The sequence below is a fragment of the Daphnia pulex genome, chromosome 2 (genome assembly GCF_021134715.1).
Source record: "Daphnia pulex isolate KAP4 chromosome 2, ASM2113471v1".
Lineage (NCBI taxonomy): Eukaryota > Metazoa > Arthropoda > Branchiopoda > Diplostraca > Daphniidae > Daphnia > Daphnia pulex.
Genome location: NC_060018.1, coordinates 487,661 through 506,351, shown reverse-complemented (window position 1 = coordinate 506,351; position 18,691 = coordinate 487,661). Strand labels below are relative to the sequence as shown.

The following is an 18,691-nucleotide window of genomic DNA, read 5'->3' as shown; positions in this document are numbered from 1 at the left end:
ATCAACAGAGATCCAGGGGATCCAAAAGACCTAAGCAGATCGATGCCACGGTGTATAGACTGAGAAAAACTAAATAAAGTTGATGGGGTTGATAGTGCTGGTCGATGGACAACTTCCTTTGTCTACATAACCACCACGATGATGCCTTGTGTGGATAACTTACATTTTAGGGTTAAACAACATCGTGTACAGTCAGTTCCGGGGGGGCAATAAAAAGACGCGGTCAGTGTTGTTCAAAAGTGTCGAAGCGAAGCAAATAAAGTGCGTCACCGTCATCTTACAGCGTTCAACCCCTTTTTCAAAACCCCCCAAAAACAGAAAAATAATACAGCACGGGAACATTTTGGGTCGTCTTTATTAGCCGCACATTACCACCAACGTGTAAGGACCGTGACACTAGAGGCAAGGAGTTGGGCAATTAGAGTCCCCTCCCCAAAAAAAAAAGTCGGAGGAGTGCGCTGGTTATGCGAAGAAGAAAAAGACAAGTCGTAACAAAACAAAAAGCCAAAAAAGTTGTTGTTGTTCTTCTTTTTCTTTTGTTGAGTTGTGTGTACAATGTGCCCCCCCACGCGATGCCATATCATCCTCTCCTTATTTTTTCCATCATCCGCGAGGAACAATAGCCAATAGACTCGGTCTCCCACATCCGCAATGAATGAGACGATCCATTGCAAGAGCATGAAAAGGGTGTGGCTGCACGGCAAACGAGAAGAAAAGGTGGACCCCTTCACTGTTACGTCTTTTCGACGGCTTCTGTATATCCTTCGCTTGGCATAATCCAGCCGTACCCGTTCAACAACATTTTCATTGATTCATCGGGAAGACAAAAACTTCGAACGAAGAAAAAAGAAAAGGGAGGGGGGACCCGCGTTAAATGTTAGTCTTGACTTGTTGGCTTATTACCAGTTACTTGTTTCGTTCCTTCTAATAACTACAAAAAAAGCGAGGGAAAGAAAATACTTATTTGAATTTTTTCTTTTGCGTCTTTATCCCGCTAGTGATCCCGGAAATAACAGAAAAGGGTAAATCTCCTCCCTCTCACTGTGGGATGGCGGAGGGGGCGTCGACATTGAAAAAGTAAAAAAATACCGAAAGGGGAAAAGGACGGACGAAACTGGTCACGGCATGTGAGTGAAACTGTGTTACTCATGTTTGTGCCTCGATGGCTGCACCGCCGTGATTTTTCTTTTCCTGCCCACAGCATTTATAAAGACATATCGACGAAACAAAATCTAACGCTGCGGATATGCAACGATGCCACGTGACCGAACCCCAAAAGGGGGAACAAATCGTTCAAATCATCTCCAGTCGAAAACTTGTGCCGTGTTTTTGTCGCAGGACTAAAAAAAGATACGGTGTAGCATTTTCACGTTGATGTATACTAGTAGAATAGGTCACGCAGTCCCCCCTCCCCACCCCGAACGTCTGCATATCATTATAACACCAGCAGCAATACTACTCTATATATATAAAAGGGGACTCTACACACGCCAATGAAATATTGTAGTGAGTATCTGGGCATTTTTTAAACGACGAATGGAAATGTGATGGTCCATCGTTGAATGTTTTCGTGTGGGTTGGAGTCGCTGGGACTGGCCGATAAGACGACGACGACGACCCCGTTCCATTCCCTTTGACCGATTGAGCTGCTGTTGCCTCCATCCCACAACAATCATCGTCGTTGATTAGCCGATTTAAAATCAGAGAAGCAGAAAGCTCCATCAATATATCTTGCCTCCTTTTGGCTGTTCCTTTTCTACCTCAAGTCGCCGGGCTATACAACAGCACACAGCTGATTAATGATCCGCCGGAAAAGGGAAAGGGAAAAAAAAGCTTAGAGCATTCCGCCAGCTACTTATACAATAGAGCCGACTTAGGTATTCCCATAGTATTACTCTTTCTTTCTTTCTTTCTTATCCGGCCGGGGTTGAAATGGTCTAAATATTTTAAAATGGCTCTAAATATTTATCCTATTACGACAACTGGAAAAGAAGTGGATGTGGAGGAGGAAGAATAAAGAAAAGGGAATAATAATGCGTGAAAGGGTCATCGATCAAAGGGACTCGTCTCTCTCTCCCACTCTCTCCCGCTTGTTGCAGCCGCATAAAAACTTTTGTGTGTGTTTGTTGTTAGCGCCCGGCTTTGGGTTTACGGGTCCGGAAGTGCCGGCGATAAGTTGTTGTCAAATAAAGAAAAATATAAAAAAGAGAAGAGAAGGAAACCTCAAAAAAGAGAGAAATGACCAAAAGCTCTTTTTTCTCCCGTCTTCTCCTTTGACGTCTTCATTCGCTCCGAATCTTTCGTCTCCACTTCGGACTCGTGAATCTAATAAGAAAAGAGGATTGCGCACAAAAGCGAGTTGAATTAGAATCCAACAAAGACGGCCGAGAGGGAAAGAAGACGAAGCGGCGGCCTTCTATAAAGAGGAACCACCGAAATGCGTGTGGAATCGCACGGGAAAAAAGACTGAGCCGTTGAACGAGGACGTGCGAATCGGACGCGTCTCATCTCCTTGTGCGGTCCCGTGTCCCCAGAACACTCAGACATGTTCATTACTTACGACAGCTAATTATCACAGTGTCTTTCATTTTACAAAAAATTGAGAGAACAAAAAAATAAAATAAAAAGAAGTATAAAAGAATCAAGAAAAAACAATCGCGGATTTCTTCGAGTTGAAAGCCGATTGGCTTTTGGGTACGGTACCATTATTTGATCAAATAAAAGACTTTTTGATGTCAAAAATAAGGACTAGCTGCTGATATCTTGCTGGGTTGGAGACTAAGAAGCGCCTGCTGTACGACAAATCCAATCTCGATCGGCAGAGTTTCGTCTAAACAGTTAAAGGAAAAGAAGAAGCAGAAGAGAAAAGAATAAAAGAAGAAAAAGAAGTCTAGTGACTGATGGGCGTGTGGAGATTTGTTTTGTGACTCAATGTTTGAGTTCCATCACACTGTGAGCGGGCGGGCTTGCACTCTCCCGCTCGCCCATCGGTACGGGCAAACAAATCCGGACGGGCAGCAGCTTACACCGTGGCGCGCGCTCGGCCATCGAGCCTCCAGCATATAGGCTTTGCACAGCACTGACTGTTGGGTCCTCTCAGTCAGGTCTGTCTATATACACAATAGCCCAAAGAACCATCACATCGCCTCCCGTCGCCCTCCCTGTTCCCTCTTTCCGCTGTCCAAACTGTCGGTCCAGTTGTGTGTGTGTGTTGGGCGCGGCGTCAAATTAGCGCCCTATACACGGGGATATGTGTTTGATCAAAGAAGACAGACGCACCCGCGTCTAAAAAAGAGAGAGAGACTAAAGACAACAAAAATTCGTTTTATGGAGCGCGTCGACTACAGTTTGTGTGCGTGCGTGTGTTTGTTGAAGATTTTGACCAGTGTCAATAGATGGGGCGTGGCGGGAGCCGTGAGAGCCTCAATAATTGAGTCCTCCATTACATCAATCTACTGCTCCTGTACTTGTAATGGTCCCCACTCTCTCTCTCTCTCACCCACCCACTCCGGGGCTAGTCAAACAGAAACAAATTAAACATTAAACAAAATCGCGTTTCCCCCGCTGAATGTTTACATTTGTTAAGCATCAAGTAGAAGAAGGAGAAGAAGGAGAGAGAGAGTGGAGTAGTATAGCCTGGGATGAACAAGTTGTCGAGTGCGCTGAAAGGGAAAGATGGACGGCACGTGCCCGCCCCGTCCGTCCTTTTTGGCCAGACGTGTGAATGGCCCCCGGATGAAAAAGAGAAGGCGACAAAAGTGTAATAAATTGACGTCCGTCTTAATATTGCGCCGCCGTCAGAGTGGCAGAAACGCAGGAGGCGTTCAGCGAGAGAGTTAGGAGAAAGGAGCGAGAAATAAATTAGGAGCAGTCCAGGGCGAAATAAGGAGCACTTTGTAACGGCGGCAGGCTGTTGCGATGGATGTTGTTGTCGCTCTTTCACCTTTTTACTCCGCCGTCGAATTGTGTGTGACAAACAACTCCATCAACGAGACAAAACAGGCGCCGGGGCCGACCAGCAGAAGGAGTAGGCGACATTTACGCCAGGCCGGCCGGCGTATCGGGTTCGAATAACAAACGGCCAGTCCTAGCGCCTTCGGGCTGAAGGACGACGAATTCCAAGTGGAAAAAGTATTCAGTCTTAGTTAAGTCGCCAGCAATATTCCACCGGGTGAATTCGGGTGAATTCCACCGGACATATTCGCGCACGGACACGCAGGGACGCTAGGAGCAGATGCTCGACCGCAACGACAAGACAAACGAACGACACGCAAAAACAAGACATGAGACGGGACGACCATTTCCTCCGCTGCTGTTCTCCTGCTGTTTTTGTTTTTTATTTCCGAATAACATTTACCTCCTCCCCCGCCCCAAACTCTTCCTGTCAGGCGCTACTCGTCGTCTCCTCCACTGTCTTTTTTAGTCCACCTGGATCCATGGGAGCAAAGCCCCACCTCGTCCACCCACAGACATACATGCTGCGCTAGTACACGACTCCCGCCCGCCCGCTCCACCGCCGTGTGTAGACTGTGTGTATGGCACAGCACGCGCTGCTACATCTTCTTGTGTACGTGTATAAGTTGGCCGTGTGTGCGACGACAAGACTCCAGTCGTGCCATCGGTTTCGGACGAGTAAGACACGCCAAAAAAGACCCCACCCACTTACTCACGCCCGTCTCACTCACGTCACACACGTTGACAACATTACTCCGACGGTATCGTCCCCCCCCCTTTCCCAAAAGTTTCGTCTCGTTCAACCGCGGCTCCTGGCCTCCTCCCGCACGTGCTGCTAAAAGGGAACGCATTCCAAAGACAACCGAGAGAAAATTGACGAATAGCCACGCAGGGAAAATGTTTCCCGTTTGACCTGAAAGGAAAAAAAAAACGCTTGTCACAAAAAATCCCGAAAAGTCTTTGATGTGCCTACAGAGTGTCCAAATTTAGAAGGAGGAGGCGTGAAAACAACCAAAAACCCAGACAAAATTTCCAGGCTCGCTCCTGATGGAAGTTGTGGGCGGCTGAAGAGTCAAGGCACAGCGAAACGGACAACCGACAAACTGTGCGGACCACACCAGCGAAAACCTTGGCGTCACAACGACTGATGCAACACGACCAAGAGCAGCAGCAGCAGTAGCGTCTTGTCGCTCCTGGCCCGGTGTTTGTATTCGCCCCCCTCGGCGCTTTCTCTTTTTCCTTTCGTATTGCAAGACGAAAGTGCAGCAGTGAGGGGCTCACGGCGATCTAAAGTTGGAAACGACTGAAACAACAACAAAAATACACAACGGGCGAACGCGGCGGTGCAAAAGAAAAAGCAGAAAAGGCAACGGACGCGGACCAACGGATGCGGCGGCAGCGGCGGCCCGATATATATTCTCTCACTCGGCTGGGCTCCTCCGCTTGTGCTCTCTCTTGTTTGGCCGCGTCAAAACGTGTCCGCCAGACCCGTGAAAAAAAATAAAACAACCAGCAACGCTCAGCTGTTTGGTTGGACCACCCGGAATCGGCGTTAAAATCGGCCGCCGATCAAAAAACATATCCAGCCGGATTGTGACTCTCTCTCTCTCTCTTTCGTGCCTCGTGTGTTTTCTCTCTCGACGTGTCGCCTATCAAAAACTCGCCGGCCAATCAGCCTCACCCAGCCCTCGAGATAACAAACTCGTCACGCTGCCCCACTCCTCCTATCATCCCGGACTGTCTCCTCACTTGGCGCTGTCCCGCTATCACGCTTAAGAGGTAAGTGGCGGCCGGCCCCGGACCGAGGATTTACTCTCAAGTGTGTGCGCTTGTGTGTGGTATCGGCGCCCATTTCATCGGCCAAATGGTGACCGATGTGCGATGCAACGGATCAGCCGTTTTATTTTTAGGATTTGCCAGGATCAGCGTGACTAAAAGAACAACGGCGCATCACAATTTCTTGTCTCATTGACGATTCCGGTTGTGTCCAGCCATCAGCAGCTGGGCAATAACCAAAGGGTGGGAAATTCGATTCAAACAAGAGGCAAATAGGAAACGGGGGCAGATCCAAAATTCCAATCCATCTCCACCTGAGCTCTCCCGCCCCCCCTTTCCAAGCTCAAAATAGACGAACACAGAAAAGAGACTCGACAAGCTCCAACACGCAGGCTTTAGTATAAACAGTGCGCGTATGCCAACTAGTCAAAAAGACAGAAAGAAATAAAATAAAAAAAGGGAGAAACTGAAATGTTGGGTCGGTAGCCAAGTACGCCGGGGTCTATCCGCCTATTCAAATCAAAACATGGGCGAGGGCAAATCAATGAATAAATTATCTGCAACATTTAGCAGTCATCGAACTTTGTAGACCCCCACGAAAGGTCACCAGAGTTGCATTGACTCACGGCCGTCTTCAACCTGCACACAGACTAACTGATTTGTGATCACAGCCCACGGTTTTTGTTCAGCAATTCCACCAATCACCAACCCACACCCTGAGAAGCTGATGAAAACAAGACTCGAGAGGTAGGAAAAGGTTTCCAAGACTCTCTCCTTGTGTAGGCTTCTAGTTACACATTCAGTGTAAATAAGCCGGGCAGCAGGCAACGACCGGAAGCAACCGGAAAGTTCCGCAACCTTTTACTCTGCTATTTCCCCCCTTGAAAAGAAGAAATTCTTTCTCTTTTCCACGTAAAAATTAGTTTCTTTTCACATTCATGTTCAATTTCACGTCCTCGATTCCCTTCGTTCAGTTCTCTTGTTTCTTTTAAAAATCCGGATCAGATCCTTCCGATTCGCACTCCCACTCATTCCTGTTGTTATTTCGGTGATGGCGACGAAACTGTGCAACACAGTAGCGATTTAAAAAGAAACAAATGAGCAGCTTATTGCTCCAGCAAAGTATTATGACTGTCTAATCGCCCTGCAAGTACCACGAAAAACGATCCCAAAAGTTCCTTTCCGGGGGAATTGTATGAAACAAGACTATAGACGGTGGCATTTCAGCAGGGAAATCGATTCATGCGGAATACTATCGGAATTACGCCACGACGAGAAGCAGAGATGAAATCAGAAACTTTGTTCGTCGGGAGACGATTTCAATGAAACGATTTCAACATAACGAGACGAAACTGTCAAAGCGAAAATATAAAATAGGAAAAACGGGCGGTGAGGGTGTGTATTAACGAACACATTTCCTCTTTCTTTTCCATCGACGTGTACATATAGTGATGTTGCACAATGTTTTCGATATATAAAAGCGAGAGAAGATACCATGTCCTGTTTGTATAGAGCTGCCGGCGGGTACAGGGAATAAGAAACTGGGAAACTTGTTTTATTCACTGTCTTGACGAGAAAACTGTTCCGGGTTGTCTACAACAACATCTACAGATAACGCTGGCAAGGCAAACACAAAGAACATTAGATGCAGCACGTATAGCCATCAGCATCTCTCCAGACTGTGCTGGCCTATTATTTTATCACTATATTCCCCTATATTCCAAATAGTCGATTTTTTCAAAGCAAATCAAATTGTTCAATTATTCTCATGATTCAAATTTTTTATTAGGTTGTTGTTGTTGTTGCCAGCCGTTGTAAGGAAAGAAGAAAAATGAGTTGGAGCGCCGACGATGGGACAGGAGGAACGAGAAGGAGTCGACCGGGACGAAGCCATTCGGCCGCCGTAACCGATTGGCTCGGCCGGACGTCGTCGGTTCCCTCATCACGCCACACGGGCCACGGCGGCGGTAGTTACCCAGCTCAGTCCCTCCAACTGCAACAACAACAAGAACAAGCCCGGCTCGTTTTGACGCTGACCGGCTGGCGTCGACGCGCCCTTTTCGGCCTCCTCCTCACCCTGACCGTCATCGTCATCATCAACCTGTCGCTGACTTTATGGCTCCTGCGCTCCATGCAATTCTCTCTGGTAATCACATCTCTATTCATTCCCTTCCCATTTTGAGACCAAATCATAATCATAAATAATAATATGTCCACGGTATGAGGGGACGAGAAGAAATACAAATCCCATCGACGACTACCCAAAGTGAATTTGCAATCTGCTCTGACGGTATTCGGATCAGCGACCGTGAATAGACCTGCGTCTTCCAATCTCAAAAGGAAAAGTCTTTTAAACACCGCAGGGAAATCACGACGGGCATTTCCCTTTTTCCTCTTCATCTATACATTGGGAAAGGTTATTCAGTAATGCATCCGTGTACGATGTACACTGTACATCAAGAAGTCATAGCTCTAGATCTTTCATCCGTCCCGTACAGAAAAAAAGGGACCAATCTGTAATAACTTATTCTCCAGCTCTAAATAATTCAAAATAGGGAACAAGAAACCCCCCCCCCCCAAAGAAAAAATAGGGGGCAAAAAAATACGAGCGAAGATGGAAATCGCATAGATAAATCATCGGTGCACTGTCGACATGGTCCAGATTTACTATGACGGGGGGGTTGTCTTTTCTCCTGCTGCTGCAGACTCCACTTAGTAGAGCTACTACAGTTTGTATGCATCTGTCGAGAGAAAGATCTATACAAATGTTGCCCACGCTTCTCTGAATGAAACTATCTTTTTTTCAATTACGAAATCATTTCAATTATTCGCATTTCACTCTGGCCTATACCTTAGAATATTTAAAAAATGACTTTTGGATCGAACAGTCAGGTGGGGACAAAATCCCCCTGATCCTATCCATTTAAATTGTTTCTAATACAGTCCAGCCTACAAACAATGACGGCAAATTCACTCGCCAGTTGCCTCCCATAATTTATGCCATTCGAGTAGAGTTGGGGTAGGAACGGACGGGGGAGGGCTGGTACGTTAAGAAGCTAAAGTCCAAGGGATCAGGAGTCTGTCGCCGCTCTAAGCTCACGACACTTTAAGGGAATACCAATAAATCGTATAGTATATCTGGCAGCGATAGTTTCATCGGTCTGATTCTCTGCTTCGCTATTCTGGCGACTTGGGCGTACATAGCGACTCGCATTGGCTTATTGATTCCCGTCGACCTCGCGATCCTCGGTAACCGAAACACGAGCCACAAAGACGGCCACAGCCAACACACACACACAGACAGGGATGATATGCTGATGAATTCAATCAGTCGCGCTTGGTCAGATTTCGTTCAGATATATCGAGGTAGTGGTAGTGGTGCTGCTGCTAGTAGATCAACCCCGGCCCGAATGACTCGACCGTGCTGCCGAGTTGTACGTGCAAATTGTACCGCAGGGAGTTTCCCCCCCCCCTCTTTGCCTTCACTCGCTCAATCTGTACGTGTGCACATAGATTCTGCTGTCTGACTCGCTGCTCGTCGTGACACTCGAGACTCTTCCTCGCCGTCGCCCGGCAACCGACTCTCTGCGCAGAGCCCCTACGTACCGCTAAAATGGCACGAAAACAATTTAGCGGAAGCCAAAATAAAATAAAAAAAAGAAAGAAAGACGCATAAAGGTCATTAGATCCAGCGCATAAGTAGACTAGACAAAAGGGTGTAAATATTGATTGCATTTTATAGACTCCTGGCGGTACCCTAAAGGGCCTCTGTTATCTCTCGTTTCGCCTCGCGTGTCCCGATGATTCCGCAGCTAATCAACACAATTCAAACTCGAGAAGACTCGTAATGATAAACCAGGAAGTGCTGGTGTGGTGGCAAAACCCTCTTGGCGAAAAAACAAAAAGTTGTTCAAGTTTCACTTTGCTTCAAGTGTTTCAAGTTCAACAATTTCTGAATTTGATTGTTTGCCTATAGACAAAGTTGCGAGGTACAAAAACAGGCCTGATCTGCAGTGGTTCTACACGCGAGCTATCTAATGAACCCTGACTGAGAAAAATCAAAACAGCAAGATGAAACATGGAATAATCGTACTCCATACTATACATAACAATTTGAAATCAACGCAACTCAATAGTCATAAAGGAAGGATATAGAGATGAATGTTTCCTACCTTGAAGCCTGGGATATACGGCCAGGCATCCACAAGTGCTCCGGCCACAGAAAAGTTGAATCCACCAGGAGGGATAGGTAAAAGGGAGTACTCGTGAATACACCCACACTCGCATGGGCGTACACGAGGACATTGAAAGAAAGGGGAAATTGAAGAGATCCTTAACTGGGTTGACACTGGGAGTTTCTCAAATTAAACGGGATGCTGTTTATCTAAATAAATAATTTCAACAAAGAGTTACAACAAATATTTACAGAAACAATATAACAAGCAATGAAAAGTTGAAAATAAGAAAGCAGTTGTAAACCAAGGGTATATCCTAATTGTTAATAACCAGGAGAATTGAAGGTTTCCATGACATATACACTGCATTTATGCAAGTCGTGCATCATTAAAAAATCTGGAAGGTCACATGCAGGTTTATAATAGTACCAGAACTGATTACCTAAGATGTTGTGATTGTTGCCGATGACAGGAAGTAATAAGTCAAATCATTTGACTGGAAGTCCAGCATAAGCATAACTTTGCTGTTACGATGGCTGGCTCAGGCCTTAAATCTGCACAGAGGAAAAGGTTACACTTTAATGCAAAGAAACACAAGGGGATAAATAATGCTAACAGGAAAGAATAATTCACAAACTTGGTCAAACTCTTCTAGTTAAGCTTCCATGAGCATGAAAAGCTGCGACACCAAAGTTGACATAACGATGACCACATTTTTGAAATTTAATTTTCTTGCATCCACTTCCAAAAAAGTGATCGTTCCGTTTTTCTTTGAAATCTTAACTGTCCTCCTTTTCGAAACTTGTATCAATGTTTCATGCTTGCATACTTGTAAACAAAAGCAGACGACACTAATCGTCTAATAAGCAATACTTAAGATATCGATTAGAATTTGTTTTAATAAAGCCAAGAGGGAAATTTAACTGGACGTTATGTAAGACTGTTACGCTAAACTCAGAGTCGGGATTGTGTTGGTATTTGATCTCTTACGCCTCACGATAATCAAACACAAACAGTTTGAATTTGGCCTTTCCTAATGTACGGGAATTGCTTTCTGCTTTGTAGTGGAGTTTGGGAACCTAACCGGATGATGGCAACCTTTGATACCCTAAACTATTTACTCCAGCCTGGCGATCGACAGTCTGATTAAATTCTCTAATAATGTATTAAACACCGTCGACCGTGCCCGTCACATCTACAACTGAACGTTTCCCAGCAACGCAGCGGACGCAGCCCTTTTCTTCCCACCCACCATTGCGTTTGTTTTAATCCTTTGCCGATGACCAGTTGTGTATGTATCGCCTGTTGTCACGGGAGTTCCATCACGATTTGTTGATGTAGTTGTAGCCAAGGGCGATGAAGTTCTCTCCCTCCTCCATTCCTCTGTGTGTTTATGTTCATCTTTGTCTGTAGCTCACCCGACGTGTACATAACAAGTTGAGGCTTTTATTGTATTCCCACCAATGGCCGGATACACAATCCAGTCGTACCTGGTACCTACATTCCCCCCCATTGTATAGCTGTTGCTTCTCAAAAGATGACTAAGAAAATTAAGTTGTATATGGCGATGACACTCTGCCATGCCATTACCAGAATCAGGTTAGACGTCTCCCCCGCAATTCCGTCACAGCTGTTGGTCTCGCCTAGCGTTTCCCCGCAAAAATTGCAAAAGTGACAAGATGATGGAAAGATGAAATAGTTAAACACACAACAAACGGTAACAAGATGGGAGACAGGCATCACATGTTCACCCGTCACATCCTCTCCTGATGACGCCTCACTTTTTCTCTTCCAACATGAATTGATTGGTTTTCCCTAAATCTCTTTGTCGTTTCTTTTCGGGTACGAAAAAATCACCTGCTGCTCGCGATGGGGAATCGTCACGTCAACAGGACGGCATCGGCAACATGAAAATCACGCCCAGCGGGATCCAGCTGAACGGCGAGGCCATGGTGCTCGACACCTTGATAACGTCACAAATCAGCGCCAAACAAGGGCATCCGCTCGTCTTCGACTCCAACCAGAACATCACGCTGAACGCCCGCGACGCCCAGGGACGGATCGCCAACAAAATCTTCCTCGGTAACATTTTATTACATTAAACAACTTTCTGAATTAGATCTGGATGCAGCGGGTGTATCCGGACGGGGGGAAGAGCACTATAGTACGATGGGCCGTTTCTAACGATATGTTAATAATAATAATAATAGTAATAACACGGGTGATGGAATCAGGACAGCCGCCCATCAAAGCCGATTAGCGACCAACCGTTCGATTGTCAAAGAGAAGGACGCGGAAGCGAGCGATGCCATAAAGCCGCTTATCAGATGGATCCAAGTTGCTGGACTCGCCGGCGGCGGCATTTGAGGGGGGCCTCTGGCGAATATTTGTAAGACACGACGACGTATAGAGAGAGAGATAACAGGAAACAAGACTTTGAGTGCTAATCCTGACTGGAAGCGCATCTGACAACAACAACAAGACAGACAGACAACGGCTGTCAAATATTACATCGAGTATACATACGTCGAATGTATAGGGCCACTTAACAGTTTGGGCTATGGTCTCGGGCGGGCTGGTCGGGTCTGACACATCAAACATGGATTGGATCAGGAATTAGCCAGTCCATCACTAATTCCCTATCCATATTAGACCTTAGATTATTCGTCTCTCGCTTCCCTTATTTCTATTCTATTATGCAAAGTCCCCAGATATCTTCACTCCAATAGTCTTCCCAATAATCAACCTAATGCATTCGGGATATCTAGGACTGCAATTTAAGCCATCAACATTTGATATTCACTTGCACTACGGCTGCTCTTGTACATTTATGTCTCAAAATTCGACGACACCAAAGTAGGACAGGATGAAAAAAAAAAAGTTCATATCCTCCCTCCACCCTTCTCATTTTCACGACTTGAATAAATAACAGGCGAGTGCACTGCATCGGCGTGTGCGACTATTTTATTCGAATATGTACGGAGGGACCACCGCCACCTGGTCCACGATTTTGCAGTGTCTTGAAACTTGTCGACTTAATGCACACGGAACATCAAAACTTGGGTCCTGTTTTTACTTGGGGGAATCTTTCCTTTTACGCTTGCAACCGGCCCTAATGTACATTTTCACGTCCACCGTAGAGACGCACTTTGAATATCAGCGAGCACCAAGATCACACAGACTGCATAAAAACACGGGCCAGGAAACCATCAGAATTTCCTATACAAGACAGTCACAAAATTATTGACTTTGGTGTAAAACGAGACACCGCCCAAAGTCGGAAATTCTCCACAGGGTGGAGAAACTCTACAGAGTCAAAGTGGATTAGGCGCCACTCCACTCACTAAGAGTTCCAAATTGGGGCGTGTACTCATCGTTTCAATTGCGTGAAGCTCTTTGGTCCAACGTATTTAAAAACAGACAAGTCCCTCCGTTTGACAGCGGCAATTGCGCTGACCCATCATTTGATATCTTGGACTCCAAACGACACACGACAACCGCCCCTCTCCCGTCATTATAAACAGTGCTCTAGAGGATGGCGGCCACTCATTTTCTCCCGACCGTTTTTTTTTCCAGCACTATTTTTAGCCTCGGGAAAAAAATCACGTAAACACGTATAAGTGGCCAAAAGTTCGACGGGTTTCGTTCTCCTATCTCTCTCACTCTGACAGGATCAAATATTAAAAAGCCCTACAAGTGCCTTAGGCCATTGATTTTAAAGCAATTTTGGTGTGTTTTTTTGGTGCGTCGTTAGTTATTAAAACCTTTGGTTGGTCGTGGAATGTCTAACCTTTCTGTTATTTGTGCGTGCGTGTAATGTGTGTGTGTGCAGGTGAAGACCGGCTGGAAGTGGTGGCAAGAGATTTCCGCGTGACCAACTCCCGCCAGGAGCTGCTTTTTGCGGCCAACCGCAAAGAAGTCGTCGTAGGTGCCGACATCTTGCGAGTGTCAGGTGAGATCGGCCAATCTTTTTTCTTCAACTATTTTTTAAGCTACGCATGGCCAAGAGCCTACAGCCATCTAGCGAGGTTCGAGCCTATCTGTGCTCACGCAAGAACCTCAACCTTCTGGCGCTCCTTCTGCAGTCTCAGAGATATAATGCGGATAATTGAATGGCAATGCTTCATTGAATGTCTAACGAGGCTCAAAGTTGTGGATGTAAATGCGCCCATTTCGACAGCACAAACGAGCAGCAAATAAAAAGTAGTCACGCAACTCAACTTGTTAGGCGAGTAACAGCAGAAGTTGCCAAGAGTCACGTCAATCTACGTGCATCAACTGCAGATTGTGTTTTCCATTGTCTCTATATCAGCGGGAATCAAGTTGAACTTTCTCTCGCACGATCCAATCACCATCATAACTCTTAGACTTGACTTGATAGGAGTTGGCGGCGCCGTGTTCGAAGGATCGATTCAAACGCCACTGGTTCGAGCAGAATCGGGCAACGATCTCAGGTACGTAACATCAACAAGTTTAAGTGGACCCAAACATCCAAATAAAGTCAATCAACTGGCAAGCGTGAATGAATTAACCTATCATTATTTTACCCCCCTCCCAAATAAGGTTGGAATCGGCTACCCGAACGCTACAAATGCAGGCACCGCAAGGAGTGGCGCTCGAATCTCAAGCGGGCGACATTTCGGCCACGAGTTACGAAGATTTGAGGCTGTGGTCGACCGGCGGATCGGTATGATTCAATTATCAACCCACTCGCCAAAGGGGAGAGTTCAATGATTCACTAACGGGGGGTCCAAACTTTGATTAATGATGCAGATCAGAATCGACTCGTCGAGCGTCATGTTACCAAAAATTCGAACGGCGCTGGTGACGTCAAAGTCGCAACGGCCGTCATCGAGCGGCGGGTCGTATAACAACCAACACCAGACGAGCCGATCGTCCACCCAAATCTATCAGGTACAACGTCAACGTGTGTCTTTAACCATTAGCAAAGGCAATCAAAAACTAATTTTCATTTCTTTGACATCATCAAAGGTGTGCGTGTGCAGCAACGGCCGACTGTTCCTGTCGCCGCCCCACGGCTCATGCGTGGCCGATGGCACAATATGCGCATAAAAAAATGATTCACAATCAAATAATCTTTTTTTCTAAAAAAGAAAGAAAAACAATTCTCGACTTCCCCCCGTTGCTTTGAAGCGCCGGCCCGGCCCGGCCGGGCAGCAACACCATATGGAAATGAAGGCCAGGTCGGGTCGGCGCACCGCAAAAGGAGAAAAAGGCAATAAAATGTGGGACGACATCACACCAAAGAATGTGTACATATAGTTCTTAAAAAAAAAAAGACGAGAATCCCGCATAATGGATGTTATAGAATAACGTGCTGTGTGTAGAACAAGAAGATGCCGCCAGTGCCGAGTCCTATTTATACGAATGGGGCGAAAGATCCCCACAAAAACCAAAAGACCCCCTCTCCCCAATCATAATGTCAGTAATCAAAGACTACCGTGAAAACAAACAACAAGACAAATATAATTCGTTGAATAGGCCACAAGGAAATTGTTATCAAACTGCGAATTTGTGTTTTTTTGTTTGTTGAAATTCTAGAAAAATCCTAATTCTCTTCTGTGTGTGTGAAAGTGAGGCCCATTGTGCGTGGAAAACAAGAATGTCCACGATCGGATGTGCTTTGCGTGCTGTGTCGTGTGTTGATTCAAGTGCCGAGCGTTTCAGAGGACATGACACTGGGCCGTGTCGTGTCCGCTCTGACGTTGACTGACCGATAAATCAATTTGAGCGTTTCTCATTAAAAGAAGATAAAGAAAAAGAGACTTGGCCATATCAAAAGAAACCATAGTTACGTCCCTGTAATTACTGGGCTGGTCGTGAAGACTCTTCGTTTTGTTATTACCTCGAAAATTTGTTTTGCCATTCTATTCACCGTTGAGCTGCTGCCCTCATCAAACAGATTGCATTTACCTAGATACTTCCCTACAGTTGGTGCATATCATTAATGAGCATCGGCTCTGGTACAGTCACAAACACAACAGCAAAGGGCCAACTCGGACGTGGGTTATCTCTGATGGCGCTGCAGAGGAGGTCAAACAACTTTCTTCAAAAATACGAATAGAACCACACAAAATAAATTGTAAACAGTAAATGATTCAAATGTTGTTGGCGATGATGAAAATAAAAGTGTCTTCTATTGATTAACAATTCTCGGCATTGATTGAAATATTTTTTAAGGCCGTAATTTCAGACGCAAACGCAACCGCGCGGTACTTCCAACTCATTAATGACGCACCTTTCGAGCGTGAAAATTGTAGCCAAGGCACAAAAGTATGCCATCCGGAGGCAACAGAAATAGACGGACCATGTTCGTCAACTTTATTATGATTTCGTCCCTTTAATATAGACTTCCGCAGCGAAACTCCTACCCTAAATATAAACACGCGTACAAAATGGGGAGCTTGGTTCAACGACTCTATCCGGGAATCGTCAATGGACTAGCAAGAATGCAAAAATGTCTTTTCTGTAGGGTAATAAATAGGTGTACACAATAGCCGCAACGAATGATCGAAACCAGGTGGAAAGAGAGACGACCAGTGGCCCATATCGGCCCACGCGTTATATCAGAAAGCTTACCGCAATTGATAAGAGGATGACATGTATGTGCCGGCAAAACCTTGGAGAAATCGCCCACGCTGACGGAATGAAGACCCGTGTCGTCTCTTTAGGTTGGAAGACGATAAGGATCAAGCTAACATCTCCCGTATGCAGTTATAGGGGGATCTGACATTCGAGGTAGAACTGCAGTTAAACAACAACAAAGGCAGGACAATCTAGAGCTCCCAATTGGGACCTATAAAACACAAGCGAATGATGTTAAGCTGTTGCCGTATGTGGGTGGACAATGGACATGCTCTATACACGGATAGGCTCAGCACAATGGTGACCAAGGCAATAAACGACAAAACAAACCCAAAACAGGGAACACTACAACAGCAATGCACTAGTAAACGCAATTCAAGCAAATAAGAGGAGTATAACAGCCCAAGAAGTATTTTGCCCGGTTCACGCAAGACGACCGAGCGTCTACTAATTGAATTTCAAAACTCTGCTGTCGTCATCGCAAGATAAATATACAGAACGTAGTGTGCAACTCTCCATTCTCAGCCAGACAATCGTTCGAATTTTGCTTACACCAAATTTCTACGTAAAGGAGATGCACTGCAACATGCAGTCGCATAAATCATCCTTTGACGATTCGCTACAACTACCAGCATGGTTCGCTGATTCAACAACTTGAAGTTCAAAAGGACACGTGAAGAAAAGTTGTCAGTTCTCTGTGCCCGCTTGCGAATGCCAGTTTAGTTCAAATCAGGCGAATGCACACCTAACATGTGTCGATTGAGTATTCTACTCATAACTAATACCAAGTTATACTACAAAGGTATAATTCCTTGGCGTCGCAAAGTCGGCAAGTTGTGCAATATCAAGTTCGATAACCAATGCAATGCAGAAAACAAGATTCAATTTCGATGGGAAAACTTGGATTTTTTCTGCTGGTGATGTGTGGAAATTTCCCATCTGTTGGTTTATGCAACCAAACAGGATGAAGGCATCACGTGCAGGAATCGATGAGCCTATCAAGCCATAAAGCTGTTGCTGCGCCAAAGTTATTCAACGGTTTCATTAGCAACATGACGTTGGTTTGACAAAGTCATACGAGAAGAAAAAAAAAGTGTTTAGTGGGTTATTAGCTAGAAGGAAACACTGAAAGTAAATGTTCAAATATCCTGTAGGCCTTCCTTGATCCCCGAAATAAAGATTAAAGCAAACGAGCTTAGCGCGGGATCTATCAAACGAACGGGAAAAAATGAAAACAGGTGGGAGAGTTGCTTGAAAAAAAAATCAAAATGTTGAAGGTTGCGTGATTGAAAACCCAGTTATTCAAGGATTACGGCTTGGATACTACGTCAGTACCGCGGCAAAAATAGTTAAGGGAATGTTGTAGGTGGCAGCCGATCCCGTGCAGATCCCTCCCAGTAATAGCGGACGACTAAACATTTTTTGACGACTGTACTACCGGATGTGGCTTGGAAATTCAATCAGCTGAGAGAGAGAACTAAAAGTAACTAACGGTCGCCAACCTTTGCAAAATCTAGACGTCGATTTGTCGAAAAAGAATAACTGGCAAAATGTTTAAGTAATGTCAACTGAAATTCAAACCAGTAAATGCGCAATCGATCCAGTGAAAACATGCCCGATGCAGTTGGCAACTGCATGTACATCACGTGCATTAATTACTAGTAGTTTACAAATTAAGAAGTACTCGGCAAGTAATAGGGGCAGTCAATAATTCCCCCCCCCCTCATAAAAAAACGTGATCCCAATTAAAAGGCTTTGTCAAGTCGTTTGTACAAACAAGCCAGAAAAACAAAATAAACATCCACTCTAACCGTCCAACGGAAAATTACCTCTAAACAAATCTCTTTTCTTGGAATCAGAAAGATGTTATAGCTCTAGAAGCTAATTAGAAAGATGCGTAAGAAAATTCAAGAACCCGTTGTTAAAGTTGAATAGATTTTTGGCCAGTTCTCCATTCGCCCTTGTACATTTCGTCTTCTGATTAATGAAATAATAAAGACAACAACAACAACGTGAAAGGGACGTGGGACGGTTCGTTTTCGAGTGGGTTCACGGCAGCAGTACAAACGACTAAATAATGAAAAGCTCATTACGATTTGCAGCCATAAACGGCAGTGGAGCCAAGAGGAGAGTTAAACGATCAATCAGCAGCAGGCAAAAAGGACAAGCCTGTCTGCTAA

General features: G+C 45.3%; 2 protein-coding genes across 3 annotated transcripts in view; one reads left to right on the top strand and one right to left on the bottom strand.

Annotated features, from left to right (window-relative positions):
- LOC124188373 (sterol regulatory element-binding protein 1-like) overlaps positions 1 to 18,691 on the bottom strand; it is a 32,004-nt gene that overhangs the window by 11,860 nt on the left and 1,453 nt on the right. Inside the window, exons 1-3 of one of the 2 annotated variants that reach the window (XM_046580952.1) lie at positions 10,543 to 10,801; positions 10,348 to 10,459; positions 9,903 to 10,114 (exon numbers count right to left, since the gene is read on the bottom strand). The gene's annotated coding sequence lies outside the window, so the exon portion shown is untranslated. Of the gene's footprint in view, positions 1 to 9,902; positions 10,115 to 10,347; positions 10,460 to 10,542; positions 10,802 to 18,691 lie in introns of those variants that run through there. The other variant, XM_046580953.1, reaches the window with a different exon arrangement.
- Positions 4,580 to 16,076, top strand: LOC124188375 (zeta-sarcoglycan-like). The gene is made up of 8 exons (XM_046580958.1): positions 4,580 to 5,733; positions 7,520 to 7,876; positions 11,798 to 11,987; positions 13,738 to 13,857; positions 14,287 to 14,359; positions 14,469 to 14,592; positions 14,679 to 14,819; positions 14,898 to 16,076. Exons 2-8 carry the CDS (start codon positions 7,562 to 7,564, stop codon positions 14,976 to 14,978), a joined length of 1,044 nt encoding a protein of 347 aa, XP_046436914.1. The 5' UTR covers positions 4,580 to 5,733; positions 7,520 to 7,561; the 3' UTR covers positions 14,979 to 16,076.

Excerpts from the sequence above, each read along its gene's own strand:
- LOC124188375 (XM_046580958.1), top strand. The coding sequence starts at position 7,562 with ATGAGTTGGAGCGCCGACGATGGGACAGGAGGAACGAGAAGGAGTCGA. Across the intron at positions 7,877-11,797 it reads GCTCCATGCAATTCTCTCTG|GACGGCATCGGCAACATGAA; the intron begins GTAATCACATCT and ends TCACGTCAACAG. Across the intron at positions 14,820-14,897 it reads CGTCCACCCAAATCTATCAG|GTGTGCGTGTGCAGCAACGG; the intron begins GTACAACGTCAA and ends ACATCATCAAAG.